The following is a 12,853-nucleotide window of genomic DNA, read 5'->3' as shown; positions in this document are numbered from 1 at the left end:
TGCAGCTTGTCTCTGGACTGAAGCCCACTGCGGTGGCCCGCACCCTGAATCGGGGCGGGTGGTGGCGCAGCCTAGGAGGGTCCGCCCACGCTGGGCCTGGCACTGCGTGGCGTTGGTCGCTCTGCTTGCCGGCCAGGCCGGGCCCCGCTGTGTGCGCGCACCCCGCCCCACAGCTGTGCAGAGCCAGCTGCCTGTGTGCACCAGCCTGGATGCACGGGCGGGTGTGCAGAGTGGTCCCAGCTGGGCCTGAAGTTCTATGTGCACGAGCCCCTGCACGTGGGGGTGTGGGGGTGGCAGCCCAGTCTGCGTGCTTCCTGGTGAACAGCTGACCCTCCGAGGCTGTATGGGAACGACCTTTGGGCCAGTCTGAGCCGGGGTCAGGAAGTGGCTGGCCACAGTTGTGACAGGGTGCAAGGACCCAGGAGCCACCTCTGTGGCAGTCGGGTGACCCGGACTTGGAGAAGGAGGCTTGGCAGGGGTGTGGAGCGGGGCTGCTGGGATGGGGACAAAGGGTGAAGGTGAGGACGGCTGTGGGGCAGCCGTGTTTGCAGTGGCTGCTGCCGTCCACTGCGAGCCGCTTCCTGGGCCGGCCCGGTGTGTGGCGCGTCACGACGAGCCCATGAGGCAGTGCTGTGCCCGTCTTCTGCCCTTCCCGTGAAGGCCCCGGCCTCCAAGGCGGAGGCTGCAGGCCGTCTGCAGCTGCAGCTCAACACTCCAGCTCACGGCCTGGCTGGGACCTTATTCCTTGGAGCCCAGGGGCGTATGCCAGGCCCCCAGCCACTCGTGATGCCCCCTTGGGCCATGCCCCAGCCGGGAAGGAGGCCCTGTGTGGGCTGAGTTTGCACAGCAAGAGCCTCTCCCCTGGGCTGCCCTGACCTTCAGGGCAGACACACTGGCCCTTATGGGAGACACGGGCTAGAGGGGGTGGGGGAGGCCTGCAGCCCTGGGCCCAGCCTTGGGTCTTGACTGAAGGATTAGTGCCTGGTTGACCTTGGAATTTTCCGCCTGGCTATCAGGCCTCGGGGTGAGAGGCTTCTCAGGGACAGGCCCCACGGCGCCGACACTTCCGGACACGACCAGCCTGAGCCTCCGGGCCGGCGGCGCTGGGAGCCCATGCGGCAGCCCCGCTCAGTGGCCGGAGCGGCCCAGCAACGCGAAGAGCAGCCCCAGCAGCACGAGTGGCGTGAAGACGAGCAGCAGGCCCAGCAGCTCGAGGGCCAGCAGGCCCAGCAGTGCCAGGCGGCGGGCGCGGGGCCCCCGCTCCCGCAGGGCCCAGAGCCAGGCGCCCAGGCGGGGCGGGCAGGGCAGGAACGGCAGGCAGCCCCGGCCGCCCACGGGCCCCGCCAGGAAGCGCAGTCGGTAGCGGTGCTCCAGGGAGGCCCAGGGCCCGGGGCCCCGGGTGGGGGGTGCAGGGGGCACGGGGCTCGGGGGCCGTGGGGGCCCATCGGCCCGCAGCAGCTCCTCCTGCAGCCGGCAGACCTCCCACTCGAGCATGGGCGTCTTCTGGCGGCATAGTGGGCAGCGGGCCCCGCCCAGGTCGGCGCCGGGGGCCGTGCCCAGCAGCTGGTGCAGGCAGCCGGCGCACAGGCCATGGCCACAGTTCAGCAGCGCCAGGCGGTGCTCCCCAGGCCCGTAGGGCTCCGTGCAGATGGGGCACTCCTCCTCCCCGTCCTCCTCCTGCCCCGTGGGCCCGGCCTGGGGGCCGGCTGCGGCCGTGGCCCCCAGCAGGGGCTCGCAGTCTGGAGTCCCGGCATCCTGGGGGGTCCCGAGGGCCTGGCTGTCTAACCTCTGCTCCGCCAGCACTTGGGCCGGTGGGCCCAGGGAGGCTGAAGGTGGGCCAGGGGGCCCGCAGCTGAGGTCTGCAGGGCCATGAGGAGGGGCTCTGGGGCAGGAGTCAGGGTGCGTGGGGTGGGACCCCAGGGTGGCAGTGGGATGAGGGGCTGTGAAGGTTGAAGGTCACTGTGGCCTCTGGGGCCGGGGCAGGGTCTGGCACTGACCTTGTGGCAGCCACCGCCCTGCCGGGCTCCACGCCCCTGACGAAGGTAAACCTCCCTGAGGCCTCGGGGCTGTGCGGGCTCCCGGCTCCGGGCCCTCCCCTGCCGTCCCCACTGGGTCCACCCAAGCCTGGCTGCAGCCACGGCCGACCCGGGTCGGGGACTGACCTAGGCGAACGGGCTCCAGGCCACTGCAGCGTGGGGAGGCCAGCCGGCCCAACTGCTCCGACAGGAACCTGAGCAGCAGGGAAGGCTGGTCCCAGGGCGGACCAAGGCCGGCCCCTCCCCCCTGCCCCTTCCTGGCTCTCAGGCCACACCCCCCTCCTCTGCGGCCTTGGGTCCTGCCTGCTCCCAGGCCAAAGGGATGGTCCACATCAGCCTGGCCGGGTGACCGCCCCATTCTTCCTTCCTGGAGTCCCCTCTAGACCACCCCCCACCCACAGGGCTTGTACAAGGTGGGCGCACTGCGGGGCCCCCACCACGTGAGAACCAGACACCCGAGTGTTGCAGGTGAGGTGGCTGAGCAGTGGTGCCGTGTCCCCACCACCCCGCCGCTCCTCGGGGCTGCAGGCCCACCGCCCCGAGGCCCAGGGACTGCGGGAGGAGGAAAGGTCGGGAGCAGCTGCCCTGCACCCGCCGTTTATTGCCGAGACTCCCTGGAGCCAGGTGAGGGTGGCGTGTGCTGGCCGGGGCCTCGCTGCCTGCACCGGGGCCCCGAGGGGCCCTGGGGGCGCCTGGTGGCTGCAGTGGCACACGCGTGGCAGAGGATGAGGGGGAGCCCACTGTCGCCCAGGGCAGAGGAGGGGGCACTCGGCTCTGCCACGGACCCTGCACCCCGGATCCCTCCGCCGTCTGGAAGCTGGTGGTCGGGGAAGCTCCCTGAGGCCCGCTGGGAGCCGGTGCCTTCCTGGGTCAGCGCCCCAAGCAGGACCCGAGGTCGGGCCAGTGGGGGAAGGCCAGCTGGGGACAGAGGCCGGGCAGAGTCTGACAGGGCAGCGGTCAGGGGCCGGCGGCTCCTCAGGCCCACGTCTCGGTCTGGAAGCGCTGCGTGCGCTGCAGCCGGGCCAGGTAGGCGGCGGCGTCGGGGCCCGAGAGCCCGCCCTCCTCCTGGAAGACGGACGTCAGGGCTGCGGACACATCTGCTGGCATGTACTTGGCGTTGCTGGAGGGACAGGCCAGACGGGGCTCAGCGCAGCCCGGGCGCCCCGCGGGCCGGGGCCCCCTCGCCGCCGCCCCCTCGCCGCCCCGGCTCACCCTGCCAGGTAGAAGCAGGCGCCCCAACGGTCCAGCAGCTCCCACACCAGCGGCCCGCGCTCACGCAGCCTGTGCTGCACGTACACCTTCTGCTCCTGCAGGGTGGGCTGCATGAGTCTGGGCCCCGGCCCTGCCCCCAGGCCACAGCCCCGCCCCCCACCCTCCGCACACGCCCACCTGCTCACGGGAGAAGGCCGTGACCAGGGTCAGGCAGCCTCTCTCCTCCAGCTCCGTCCACTCGGCCTCCCAGTAGAAGTCCTGGTCCCGTTGGCGGCAGCCGAAGAACAGGAGGTTCCCTGGGGAGGGCAGGGGCCTCCAGCCTGGACCCTTCCCCCGCCTGAGCCCGGCCCCCACCCTCCCGTGCACCCTGCACACTCACCCCTCTGACCCTGGGCCACTCGCTCCTGGACGGCTGCTCGGAAAGGGGCCACCCCAGTGCCGGGCCCCACCATTATCACGGGTGTGTCTGGAGTCTGCGGGAAGGCCAGGCCCCCTGGCCGCACCCACAGGGGCACTCGGACTGGGCCTGTTGCAGGAGGGAGGTGGCGTGAACAGGCCTGAAGGACCAGGGCCCGAGCCCAGGCCGCCCCCCAGAGAGCAGGGGTCACCTTGCCCAGGGTCCAGAGACGCCAGCCAGGAGGAGCAGAGGCCCCGCCGGGGCTCCTTGAGGCGAGTCTGGTACTGCACCACAGCCACGAGGATCTGCAGCCTCGCCGGGCGGGCCTGGGGGGATGACGGCACGGTGGGCGCCTGCCCGCGGGGCTGCCAGCCCAACCCCCCGGCCCGCAAGGACCCTCACCAGCAGGGAGGAGGCGATGGAGAAGGCGCGCGGCCGGATCGGGGGGATGAGGTCCAGCAGGTAGTCCGGGGGGACGGCTGCCGCCGTGTGTGGGAAGTCCGACAGCACCTGCAGGGACACAGCCTCAGGAGGGCTGCACCTGCGGGGCCCCCGGGGGCTCCGGGCCGGGCACCCCGCCGCCCGCCGGTCCCCACCTCCAGGGCAGTCCTGCGGGGCCGCGTGCAGTACTCGTGCAGGGCCTCCTGGCCCGCGGCCGAGCTGAGCTCCAGCAGCTTCTCCCGCTCCAGCGCGTGGGGCGACAGGCAGGCCAGGAGCTCGAAGAAGGAGCGCCGCGGCACGCTGGCGACGTCCAGGTACTTGGACACGAGGTGCCGCACGGAGCAGGGCTGGGGCAGCCTCTCGGGGTGGGGGGAGCCTGCAGCGGGGAGCAGGAGACGGTGGGGGACTCGGGGGACTCGGGGCGGGGGTGGGGAGCGAGGGCGGTGGCCGGGGCCGGGGCTCACCTGACTCCCGAGGCTGCAGCACGAAGCGCTGGTCGGGGTCCAGGCCCAGCACCTGGCAGAACTGCTGGACGTGCCGGGCCGTGTTCTCGGGCTGGATCAGCACCACGTCGCCGGCCACAAAGCTGGGCGGGAAAGCCGCGGCCGGCGTGGGAGGGCGCTGGGGCTCGAGGGCGCCACGGAGGACCCAGCTGCTGTGTGTGTGCCCCGCCCCCCCCGGCCGTGCCCTCCACGGTCCCCGGGTCGGACTCGGCCGCCCGCGGGGCGTCTCCAGCCCTTCTCACCTGATCCCCGAGCCTGCAATGTCGAACTCGATGAGACGAACATCCTGGAAGTGCGAGGGGCCCGTGACCCGCTGGTTGGCGACCATGGGAGCCAGGAAGGGCTGCAGCTCGGAAGGGGGACTCGGAGGGTCCGTCCCGGCCACGTGCCGCTCCTCGGAGTCCGGCCCGGGGGCCTCCCGAAGGAACCGCAGGGTGAACTTGGACGGCAGACTGCGGAGGGGCCAGCGCTCGTCAGACCGGCGGCAGGCCTGGGGAGAGCCCCGCGGCCAGGCTCCTCTGCTGCTCCCGCGGGTGCCGAAGCCCCAGGGCCCACACTCACGGGACTTCTGGGGGGATCACGCCGAGGCCGAGGGGCACGGGGAGCAGCTCCAGCACCTTCTCCCACAGGCTGTGCAGCCAGGGGTCGATGGCGGCGTCGGGCCTGCGGGGAGGGCACAGGTGCTCGCCGCAGGAACCCCGCCCGTGGCCGGCCCGCGGGAGGGAGGCGCCCCGCGCACACTCACCCCAGCTCGTGCTGGTCGTCGCCCAGGCACACGGGCAGGAGGGCGGCGCCCCCGAGCTGCAGCAGCCGGCGGTGCAGCTTCTTGGCCACGAAGTTGAACCTGTGTGGAGAGGGAGGCCGCTGCGGCTGCCCGGCTGGGGGCCACACGGGGGGGGGGGGGGGGGGGCGGCCTGTGGACCGCGAGGGTGCTGGTGTCCTGTGACTCGGCGCCACGGGCTCACCTGGGAAATCACCCAAAGTAACAACCCCCCTCTGCCCAGGACGAGATGTGGTGTGGAGATGCCGAGAGCATCCGAGGTGGTGGCAGTGCGCACCAGGGATGCGGTGCCTTGGGGTGGCTCCCCGGCCCCGAGTCCGCTGGGGGTCCTGGAGGCCGGGTCACCTGTCCCCCGACGCCTTGCACTCAACCCGAGGACCCTGGCCAGCAGCCTGGCCTGCCCCTACTCACTTGGCATAAGAGGAGTCCCCGAGGCCCAGGACGGCAAAGTCCATCTGGCAGAGGGAAGTCGGCGGCAGGTTCTTCCGGAAGATGAACCTCCAGAAGCTCTGCGGCCAGAGGGAACTGGGTTGCAGCCCTGTCCGGCCCCGAGGGCCCAGGCGGTGCTGGGGTGGGGGGGCTGCGTCCCGGGCCTTCCCGGGCTCTGCACTCCCCCCCCCCAGGGGCCCCCTCTCATTCTATCACAAGGGCAAGAAACGTGGAAGAGGCGGAGAACCGTGAGAAAGCCGCCCCCGAGCCCGCACCCGAGAGCGTGGGGCTCCGTCCCCACCCCGGGCAGAGGGCTCTGGGCATCTCCCTGGGGTGCGGGCTGGGGAGGCCGGACGACCGCCGGGTCCTCGTGGGGTGGGCACTGCCCTGTACCCCTCACCTCTCCCCCGGCTGACGGAAGCGCTTGCTCTGACCTGGGTCCCCGGGAAGGCTCCTCTTTCTTCACACCGAGGGCCCCAGGTCCCTGGAGCCCCTCCACCCTCGGCCTCAGTGCGGGCTGGGGCTTAGCAGCAGCTCTGGGCTGCGTGTCCTTGCCTTCTCTCCCCCGGAGCACCGCCGCCCGCCCCCGGGCCCTGAGCCACATTGGCTGGCTGGGTGCTGGCCGAGGGCCCCCCGGCCACTGGAGGTGCTTCTAAAGCACCTGGGCCCCTGCCCCTCATCCCATGCCTTACCCAACTGAGCCCACCCAGGCGGGTGGACCGTGGCCCTGTCAGCCCCGCACTGCCCCCTGGCCTTCCCAAGGACTTTGTTGCAAGGCCATCGGCCAGTGCTGGGGACCACGCCTGCCTGGCGTCCTGAGACTTCAGTTTCCGGAAGCCCACAAAGAAGTCCCCCCAGGGCGCCTCCCGGGAAGGACCCGGGGGGATGGAATGCTCGTGACCCAGCGCACCCTCGTGCTCTCCACAGGGACTGCTGGTGGGGGCGCTTGGCGGGCGGGGGGAAGCCGCATCCCTGAGACCCCCAGGCTCTGCTGTGAGCTGGCCCAGAGGGGCAGTCACGGCCGAGGGGCCGGAGCCCCTCGGCCCCCGTGTCCCCCACAGCTGAGGCCTGTGAGGACCAGCCGGTCAGGCGGCCTCCCCACTTCTGGTGGCCCCTGCCTGGGCACGTGGGAGGCTGCGTGTGCTTTCCGGGGTGACTTCCTCCCTGCTCTCCCGCCTCTGCGGCCGCCAGAGCGACCTTGGAATATGAATGTATTCTTTCTCGTTCCTAGCTTATTTTTTGTTACACTTCTCGGAAGACTTTCTCAACTGTCCACCTCCTCGAGTTTTCCCGGTATCATTTCAAAGAGCGTCTGTAGGTCACCAGCACTGGCCCTGGGGGCCAAGGCCGGTCCCTCTGCAGGCAGCGCCCCGCCGCTGCCCTGGCTGCTCCTCCGGGCCGACTCCTCCCGGGCCTCCCCACAGCGTCTGGGGCTCCCGGTGGTCCGTCTGTGCTCCAGAGGCCAACAGGAAGTCACCAGTTTGGGCCCATCTCCCCGTGGCTTTGTGGCTGGGAGACGGGGCAGGGACCTGGCTGCCCGGCCACCCACGGCGTCACTGGGTTCCCAAGTGCTCCCCTGGCCGCTGCCTGGGGGTGCACACCTGGCCAGGGCTGAGACACGGAAGCCAGTGTCTTCCCACTGGGCACACAGCTGCTCGTGGGGCCTGGTGTGACAAGCCCCCGCCTCTGTGTCCCTAGGCTTCAGACCCTGCTGTGTGGGGCAGGCCCCCCTCGTGACCACCCCTGAGGGTGCACGGCCCTGCACTCTGCCCTCCTGCACCCACCCTCATCTCAGGGTGCACGCCACCACCTCTGTGCCCCCAGCATCTGACACTGAGCCTGCACCTCCGCCCTGACAGCCCAGCCCAGCGGCGGGTGGTCTCCAGCCCCTGCCTGCGCTCTGCACGTCTCACACCCACCCGCCACCTCCGGCCTTTGGTCGCCTCCGACCTGCCTTCTCCCGAGGCGACCCGGCGCTGGGGTCCTGCCCCTGGGTCTCCCACATCGTTCCACGGCGACCCTGTTCCCCAGTCCTCGCCGCCAGCACTGAGGCCGGCCCCAGTCGTTCCTTTCTTACGGGCGTCTCCTTTGTACCCCCTCAGCCCCACCCACAGCTGAAGCCTTTCTGAGCTCTTCCCCGCAGACTCCCTTCCGCCCTCGCCCATCAACTGCCCGTGACCCTGTTATCCACTTTCTCTCTCTGAAAGCCTCGGGAGCTGCTCTCCCCCGGTCGCCAGTCCCTGCACTGATAAGCTCCGTCGGCACCCCTCCGGCCTTATCTCACTGCCCCGCTGCTCTGAGTAGGGAGACCTGCCCCTTGGGACGGCCACCGCCCCGCCCGAGCACTCAGGTGGTGTGCTCGCGCTCTCCTGCTGGGGCCGCCCTCCTGCCCCTCACAGCCTGTCCGGGGGAGGGAGGCACTCTTTTGTCGGGCTTCGTATTTGGGTCTCTCCAGCATCTACCCCCCCCCCCCCCCCCCGCAGTCCTGGATCCTCCCTGCAGCTCCAGACCCACCTTGCATCTCCACCTGGGCGACTCCCTCGCACCGGGCCCTCGCTAGTGTATCTCCGCGCCAGCAGCCACCCTCCCTCCTGGTACCGGAGCCTGAACCCCCGTCTCAGTAGTCCCACCTCCCTCCTCATCTTCGAGATGGGCTGGATTCCGAGTCCTGCCCAGCTGCCCTTGGCATCTGTGGAACGTGCCCACGTTCGGCGTCTTGCCGGCACCGTGCACTCGGTGCTGTCCTGGCCCTCCTGCAGACCAGCAGTGGTTCTGCTAGGGCCTGAATGTGGCCGTCTCCCTGTGGCTCCCGGGCCTTGCTTCCCTCCTCGTGTCCCTCCTCCCCAGCACGCTGCTTGGCTCGGCCCTCCTGAGCTGCCTTTGCTCTTCCCGGAGGCTGGGCTGTCGTTCTCCCTTGCACAGGCCGCTCCCTCTCGGCCGGGGCTGAGCTATCCCCACGTGTCTCTCAGGGCTGAGCCTACACTCCTGTCTGCCGGAAAGCTGTCCCTGAGCCCCCAGGTTAACACTCCCACAACGCCTGGCACTTCCCCCTGCTGTGCGGGTTTCCCGCCCTGTGACTGCCTGTTAGGCCTGCTGCTTCTCCTTGTTGTTGGCTCCCTGAGGGCGGAGCTGTGGCTACTGGCTTCATCGCACTGGACCCCTGGCACTAGATCATGCTTGAAATATAACGTGTGCCCAAGAGATGGTCAAAGAATTGAACAATGCCCCCTGAAGGTGAAACAATTTTGAAACACACAGAAGACCCAGATTCACACATAACCCCGGAAAAATACAGAAAGTTAAAACGGTGACCTGTGAAGAGTTTATTAAGGACGATAACCAGTGGCCACGGCCCCGCCCCAAAATGCCCTCTCAAACCCATGGCTACCGGGCACCATGGAAAAGGGCAAATATTCGTCGTGCTTTTCAGAGCCACCAGGTGATGAAAACGGGGTGAGGGGCCAGAGCTGGGGTCTGAGCCCCCGAGCACAGGGAGCCACTTCAGGTGAGCCTTACCTTCATGTTGTCAGGGGGGTCTCCTTGGCCTGTGGTCGCACAAACAAATATCACCAGGGGCTCATTAATCAGGTTTGCCTCAACAAAAAAACACAGGTGTAAGAGCGCAGGCTGTGGGGACCGGGCACCCGTCCCGCAGCCGGGCCCCTCTCCTTCGCTCAGGGTGTCAGGGCAAAGGGACCGAGGGGGCACCGCGAGCCCCGGCCTTCCCCGTCTCTGTCTCCCCCTGTCCCCTCCTCCGGGTGATGCTAAGGTGACCGCTGTTTCTAAGCGTTGCCGTCCCCGCCGTCCCCTCCGTCCCCTCCGTAACGGACGGGTCCGCTCTCAGACAAAGCGCGGCGCCCTGCGGTCGCTCTGGGGGCCGGCGCCCCCGGCACGCTCGGTGTCCCTGCCCACGCCCAGGGAGCCCTCACCACTGGGTAGGAGTCCAGCGCCTGCACCCGGCACTCGAGATGCCGGCGCCGGGCTTCGCGGCCCAGCCTCTCCGACACATCCTGGGCCGTGCCCGTCTGGCTGCCGAAGAGGACCAGCAGCCGTGGGCTCGGCATCGGGGCGTCTCTGCGCCCCGGAGACCCTTGCACCCAGGAACCGGAGCAGGCGATCGGGACCGGCTCTGACTTCCGTCTTCCGGCGTCTGCAGGAAGTGACGTCATTGGCCAGCGCCCGACGGGGCATGGCGTCCGACCGGTGCGGGCGTCCGTTGGCGGCCAGCGCTGGGTCTCGGGCCGGGGTCTGGAGGTCCGCGGCGGGCTGGGACCGAGAGCCGGGGCAGGCGGGGCTGCTCGTTGCCTCTCGTTCGCCGCGGCAGGCGCCAACGGAGCCCGCGGGGAGAAGAGGCGCGGCCCGGTTGGAGGGGCTCTCGGCTGGGCCCCGGCCCGCGCTCGACCGGCGCGATGCTCTTTTCTCTCCGGGAGCTGGTGCAGTGGCTGGGCTTCGCCACCTTCGAGATCTTCGTACACCTGCTGGCCCTGCTGGTGTTCTCCGTGCTGCTGGCACTGCGTGTGGACGGCCTGGCCCCCGGCCTCTCCTGGTGGAACGTGTTCGTGCCCTTCTTCGCCGCTGACGGGCTCAGCACCTACTTCACCACCATCGTGTCGGTGCGCCTCTTCCAGGACGGAGAGAAGCGGCTGGCCGTGCTCCGCCTCTTCTGGATCCTCACGGTTCTTAGCCTCAAGTTTGTTTTCGAAATGTTGTTGTGCCAGAAGCTGGTGGAGCAGACTCGGGAGCTCTGGTTCGGCCTGATCACGTCTCCAGTCTTCATTCTCCTGCAGTTGCTCATGATCCGCGCCTGCCGGGTCAACTAGCCTCGCAGAGTGGCCGGAGAGGGAGCTCTCCATAGCGAGAACGCGGGACGCCAAGCTGAGGACCACCCCCTGGAAGTCTGAGGAGCCAGCCTTCCACCGCAGCGGGGGAGAAGTCCGGGTCTGGAAGCAGCGCCAGCCTGTGTCCAGCTTTCTGTGTGTCAGTTATGCCCGAAACGGTTTTCAGCAGGGATGAAAAGATGTATTTTCTGTTATTTTATGCTTCGAGTAGCTAATCCCGAATGGAAATCTTGAGAAGGGCCCCAGGGCAGACAGTCCTGAACTCCTCGGACAGCTGGAAATAGCGTATAAGTAAAATGTCCTAATGGGCTCTGAGTATTTTCATGGACCCTGGGAAAGTACTCTTGGGCAGAGACTGCAGAGACAGCCAGCATCGCTGACCTAAGAGCCCACTGTCCCATTCACCCAGACGAGACTTCCTTAGATATGTGGGCTCTAAAACATAAAAGCCAGCTTGCGTCTCCTCCCCTGTGCCACTGGGGACAGGTGGCCCTTCCGTCATTCCAGCCAAGGCGGACAGGACTGTGTTGAGTAAGCTCGATCAGGGCCCTGTCTGGTGATCTGTCACCTGAGAAAAGAACTTTGCTTTAAAGGCTCTGCTTGACTTCCTAGCCCAGCCCATCACTGTATCTCGACTCTGCCACCACCTTGTGGCCGGCAGCATTAGCGCACCTGAGACCCACTGAGGCCCCACTGAGGGATGGAGAGAGGAACAGGTGTTCCGATGCCCACAGGCACGGAGACCTGCAAGTGGGAGGTTTGCAAATGGTCTCAGCCCACATGTGTCGGCCCGAGGGCTTTGGTTTGATACCAGTCAGGTGCCAAATGAGAATATTTGCTGAGATTAAAATCAAATAAGAATGTTTTGCTGAACCGTGTGGTGGTTGCCTGACCTACTGGGAGTGAAATTAAACGAGCGCCGGGACACTTCCTGCTGTGCGGTGTGGGTGGGTGGGCGGGTTTCCCTGGGAGAGTTCCTACCTCCTGCCGTGGGGGCTGACCCGAAGACCTGAGGCAGGCCCTTGCTGAGGCCCTACTGAGTCGTTTGTGTGACATCAGAGCCTGGGTGTCCAACCAGCGCGTGGTGTTTGTGGGCCTTGCTGCCACTCTGTAGGAAAGAGTATTTGACAGACAGCAGATGTGGCTGCAGTGCGCGGGTTCTCTCCGCCTCGCCACTGCTGGTCTTTTGGGTAGGGTCATCCTTCATCGCAGGGGGGCCCTCCCGAGCATCGCAGAATATTTAGCTGCATCCCTGGCCTTTACTCACCAGATGCCAGTAGCATCTCATCTGGGACAGCCAAAAGTGTGTCCAGACATTGCCGAGTCTTCTGGAAGAAAAATGTCCCTGGGGAGCAGCGTGGGCCTTGACAACCCAGGTTTGCGGACCCGTGTTCCAGGGCCGCAACTTTGTGACCCCTTGTTGAGGGTGCGTGCTGTGTCGCTCGAGTTGGAGACGGGTCTGGTCTGTCCCAGAGCCACAGAGGCGTCTCCGGAGTGACATGACGTGTGCCGAAAGCCACACACCAGCTGAGCATTTGGAGCGGGTTTCCTCTGAATGTCGTTTTTAGCTTGCACATTTGTCATTCCCCTGTTTTTTGCCCAGTAATTCGGCATTAGGGAGTCCTGCTGCTGTTACAGGTGATGAGCATAACGGTGAGAAGGGCGCCTCTGGTTGAAACCTGCCCTGGGGGCCCTTGGGTCTCCTCCCCTAAAGGATGAGTGGTGTGGGAGGCGGTGGTGTCGTTTCTGAGCAGCCGCTGACCGCAGGGCAGGTATGGAAGGCAGCCGACATCTCCCCGTATCAGTGCTCCCCTTCTCCCCTTGGCCCCAGCAGACCTAGAAGAGTGGGGTGGGCCCCGGGCAGCCCTCACTGGGAGTGAGCTTCCTCATGGCGCTTGGACAGGGAGGCCGTGTCCTCGGGGTCAGGAGACCCCTGCCAGCCTTGGGATGCGGGAAGTTCAACAGTAGAGGGGGGAACACACGGCCTGGCCTTTGTGGCTCTTCCTGCCGCGGAGAGCTGTGCGCCTGCTTGTCTGCGGAGAGGGGGGATCCCCTTCCCTCTGTGCCTCCTCCTCACAGTCTCTGGAGTCCTGTCCACGCCCTGTGGGCCCTGGATGGCCAAGTGCGGGGTGAGCTTTTCCCACTTGTTTGAGCAACACACTCAGTTCTGGGGGCAGCAAAGCCAGGGATTCCTGAGAAACCGGTCCCTCAGCACT

The 12,853-nt window shown here is 67.6% G+C and overlaps 1 protein-coding gene across 4 annotated transcripts; it reads right to left on the bottom strand.

The window, feature by feature from the left end:
- Positions 1-2,614: 2,614 nt before the first annotated feature.
- On the bottom strand, positions 2,615-11,216 carry NDOR1 (NADPH dependent diflavin oxidoreductase 1). 4 transcript variants are annotated; one of them, XM_036022507.1, is made up of 14 exons: positions 9,729-11,216; positions 9,316-9,393; positions 5,782-5,879; positions 5,335-5,433; positions 5,151-5,252; positions 4,832-5,041; positions 4,548-4,672; positions 4,242-4,459; positions 4,048-4,155; positions 3,857-3,971; positions 3,628-3,774; positions 3,426-3,544; positions 3,249-3,343; positions 2,615-3,156 (listed from the first exon to the last, which is right to left on the bottom strand). In XM_036022507.1, exons 1-14 carry the CDS (start codon positions 10,650-10,652, stop codon positions 3,012-3,014), a joined length of 2,583 nt encoding a protein of 860 aa, XP_035878400.1. In that variant the 5' UTR covers positions 10,653-11,216; the 3' UTR covers positions 2,615-3,011. The 4 variants fall into 4 exon arrangements, with proteins under 4 accessions (XP_035878400.1, XP_028367587.2, XP_028367616.2 ...); XM_028511786.2 differs by having other exon boundaries at positions 4,242-4,462; positions 4,551-4,672; XM_028511815.2 differs by having other exon boundaries at positions 4,242-4,462; positions 4,551-4,672; positions 9,316-9,344; positions 9,729-10,127.
- Between the last annotated feature and the right edge of the window lie 1,637 nt (positions 11,217-12,853).

The sequence above is a fragment of the Phyllostomus discolor genome, chromosome 3 (genome assembly GCF_004126475.2).
Source record: "Phyllostomus discolor isolate MPI-MPIP mPhyDis1 chromosome 3, mPhyDis1.pri.v3, whole genome shotgun sequence".
NCBI lineage: Eukaryota > Metazoa > Chordata > Mammalia > Chiroptera > Phyllostomidae > Phyllostomus > Phyllostomus discolor.
This window is presented reverse-complemented; position numbering and strand designations above follow the sequence as displayed.

What these genes read in the sequence shown, in the direction of transcription:
- NDOR1 (XM_036022507.1), bottom strand. Translation starts at nt 10,652, where the DNA reads ATGGAGAGCTCCCTCTCCGGCCACTCTGCGAGGCTAGTTGACCCGGCA. An exon ending in GCAGCCTCGGGAGTCAGGTG is followed by an intron (nt 4,460 to 4,547) that starts AGCCCCGGCCCC and finishes CCGCTGCAGGCT; the next exon opens with CCCCCCACCCCGAGAGGCTG. An exon ending in CGGCCTTCTCCCGTGAGCAG is followed by an intron (nt 3,344 to 3,425) that starts GTGGGCGTGTGC and finishes CCCACCCTGCAG; the next exon opens with GAGCAGAAGGTGTACGTGCA.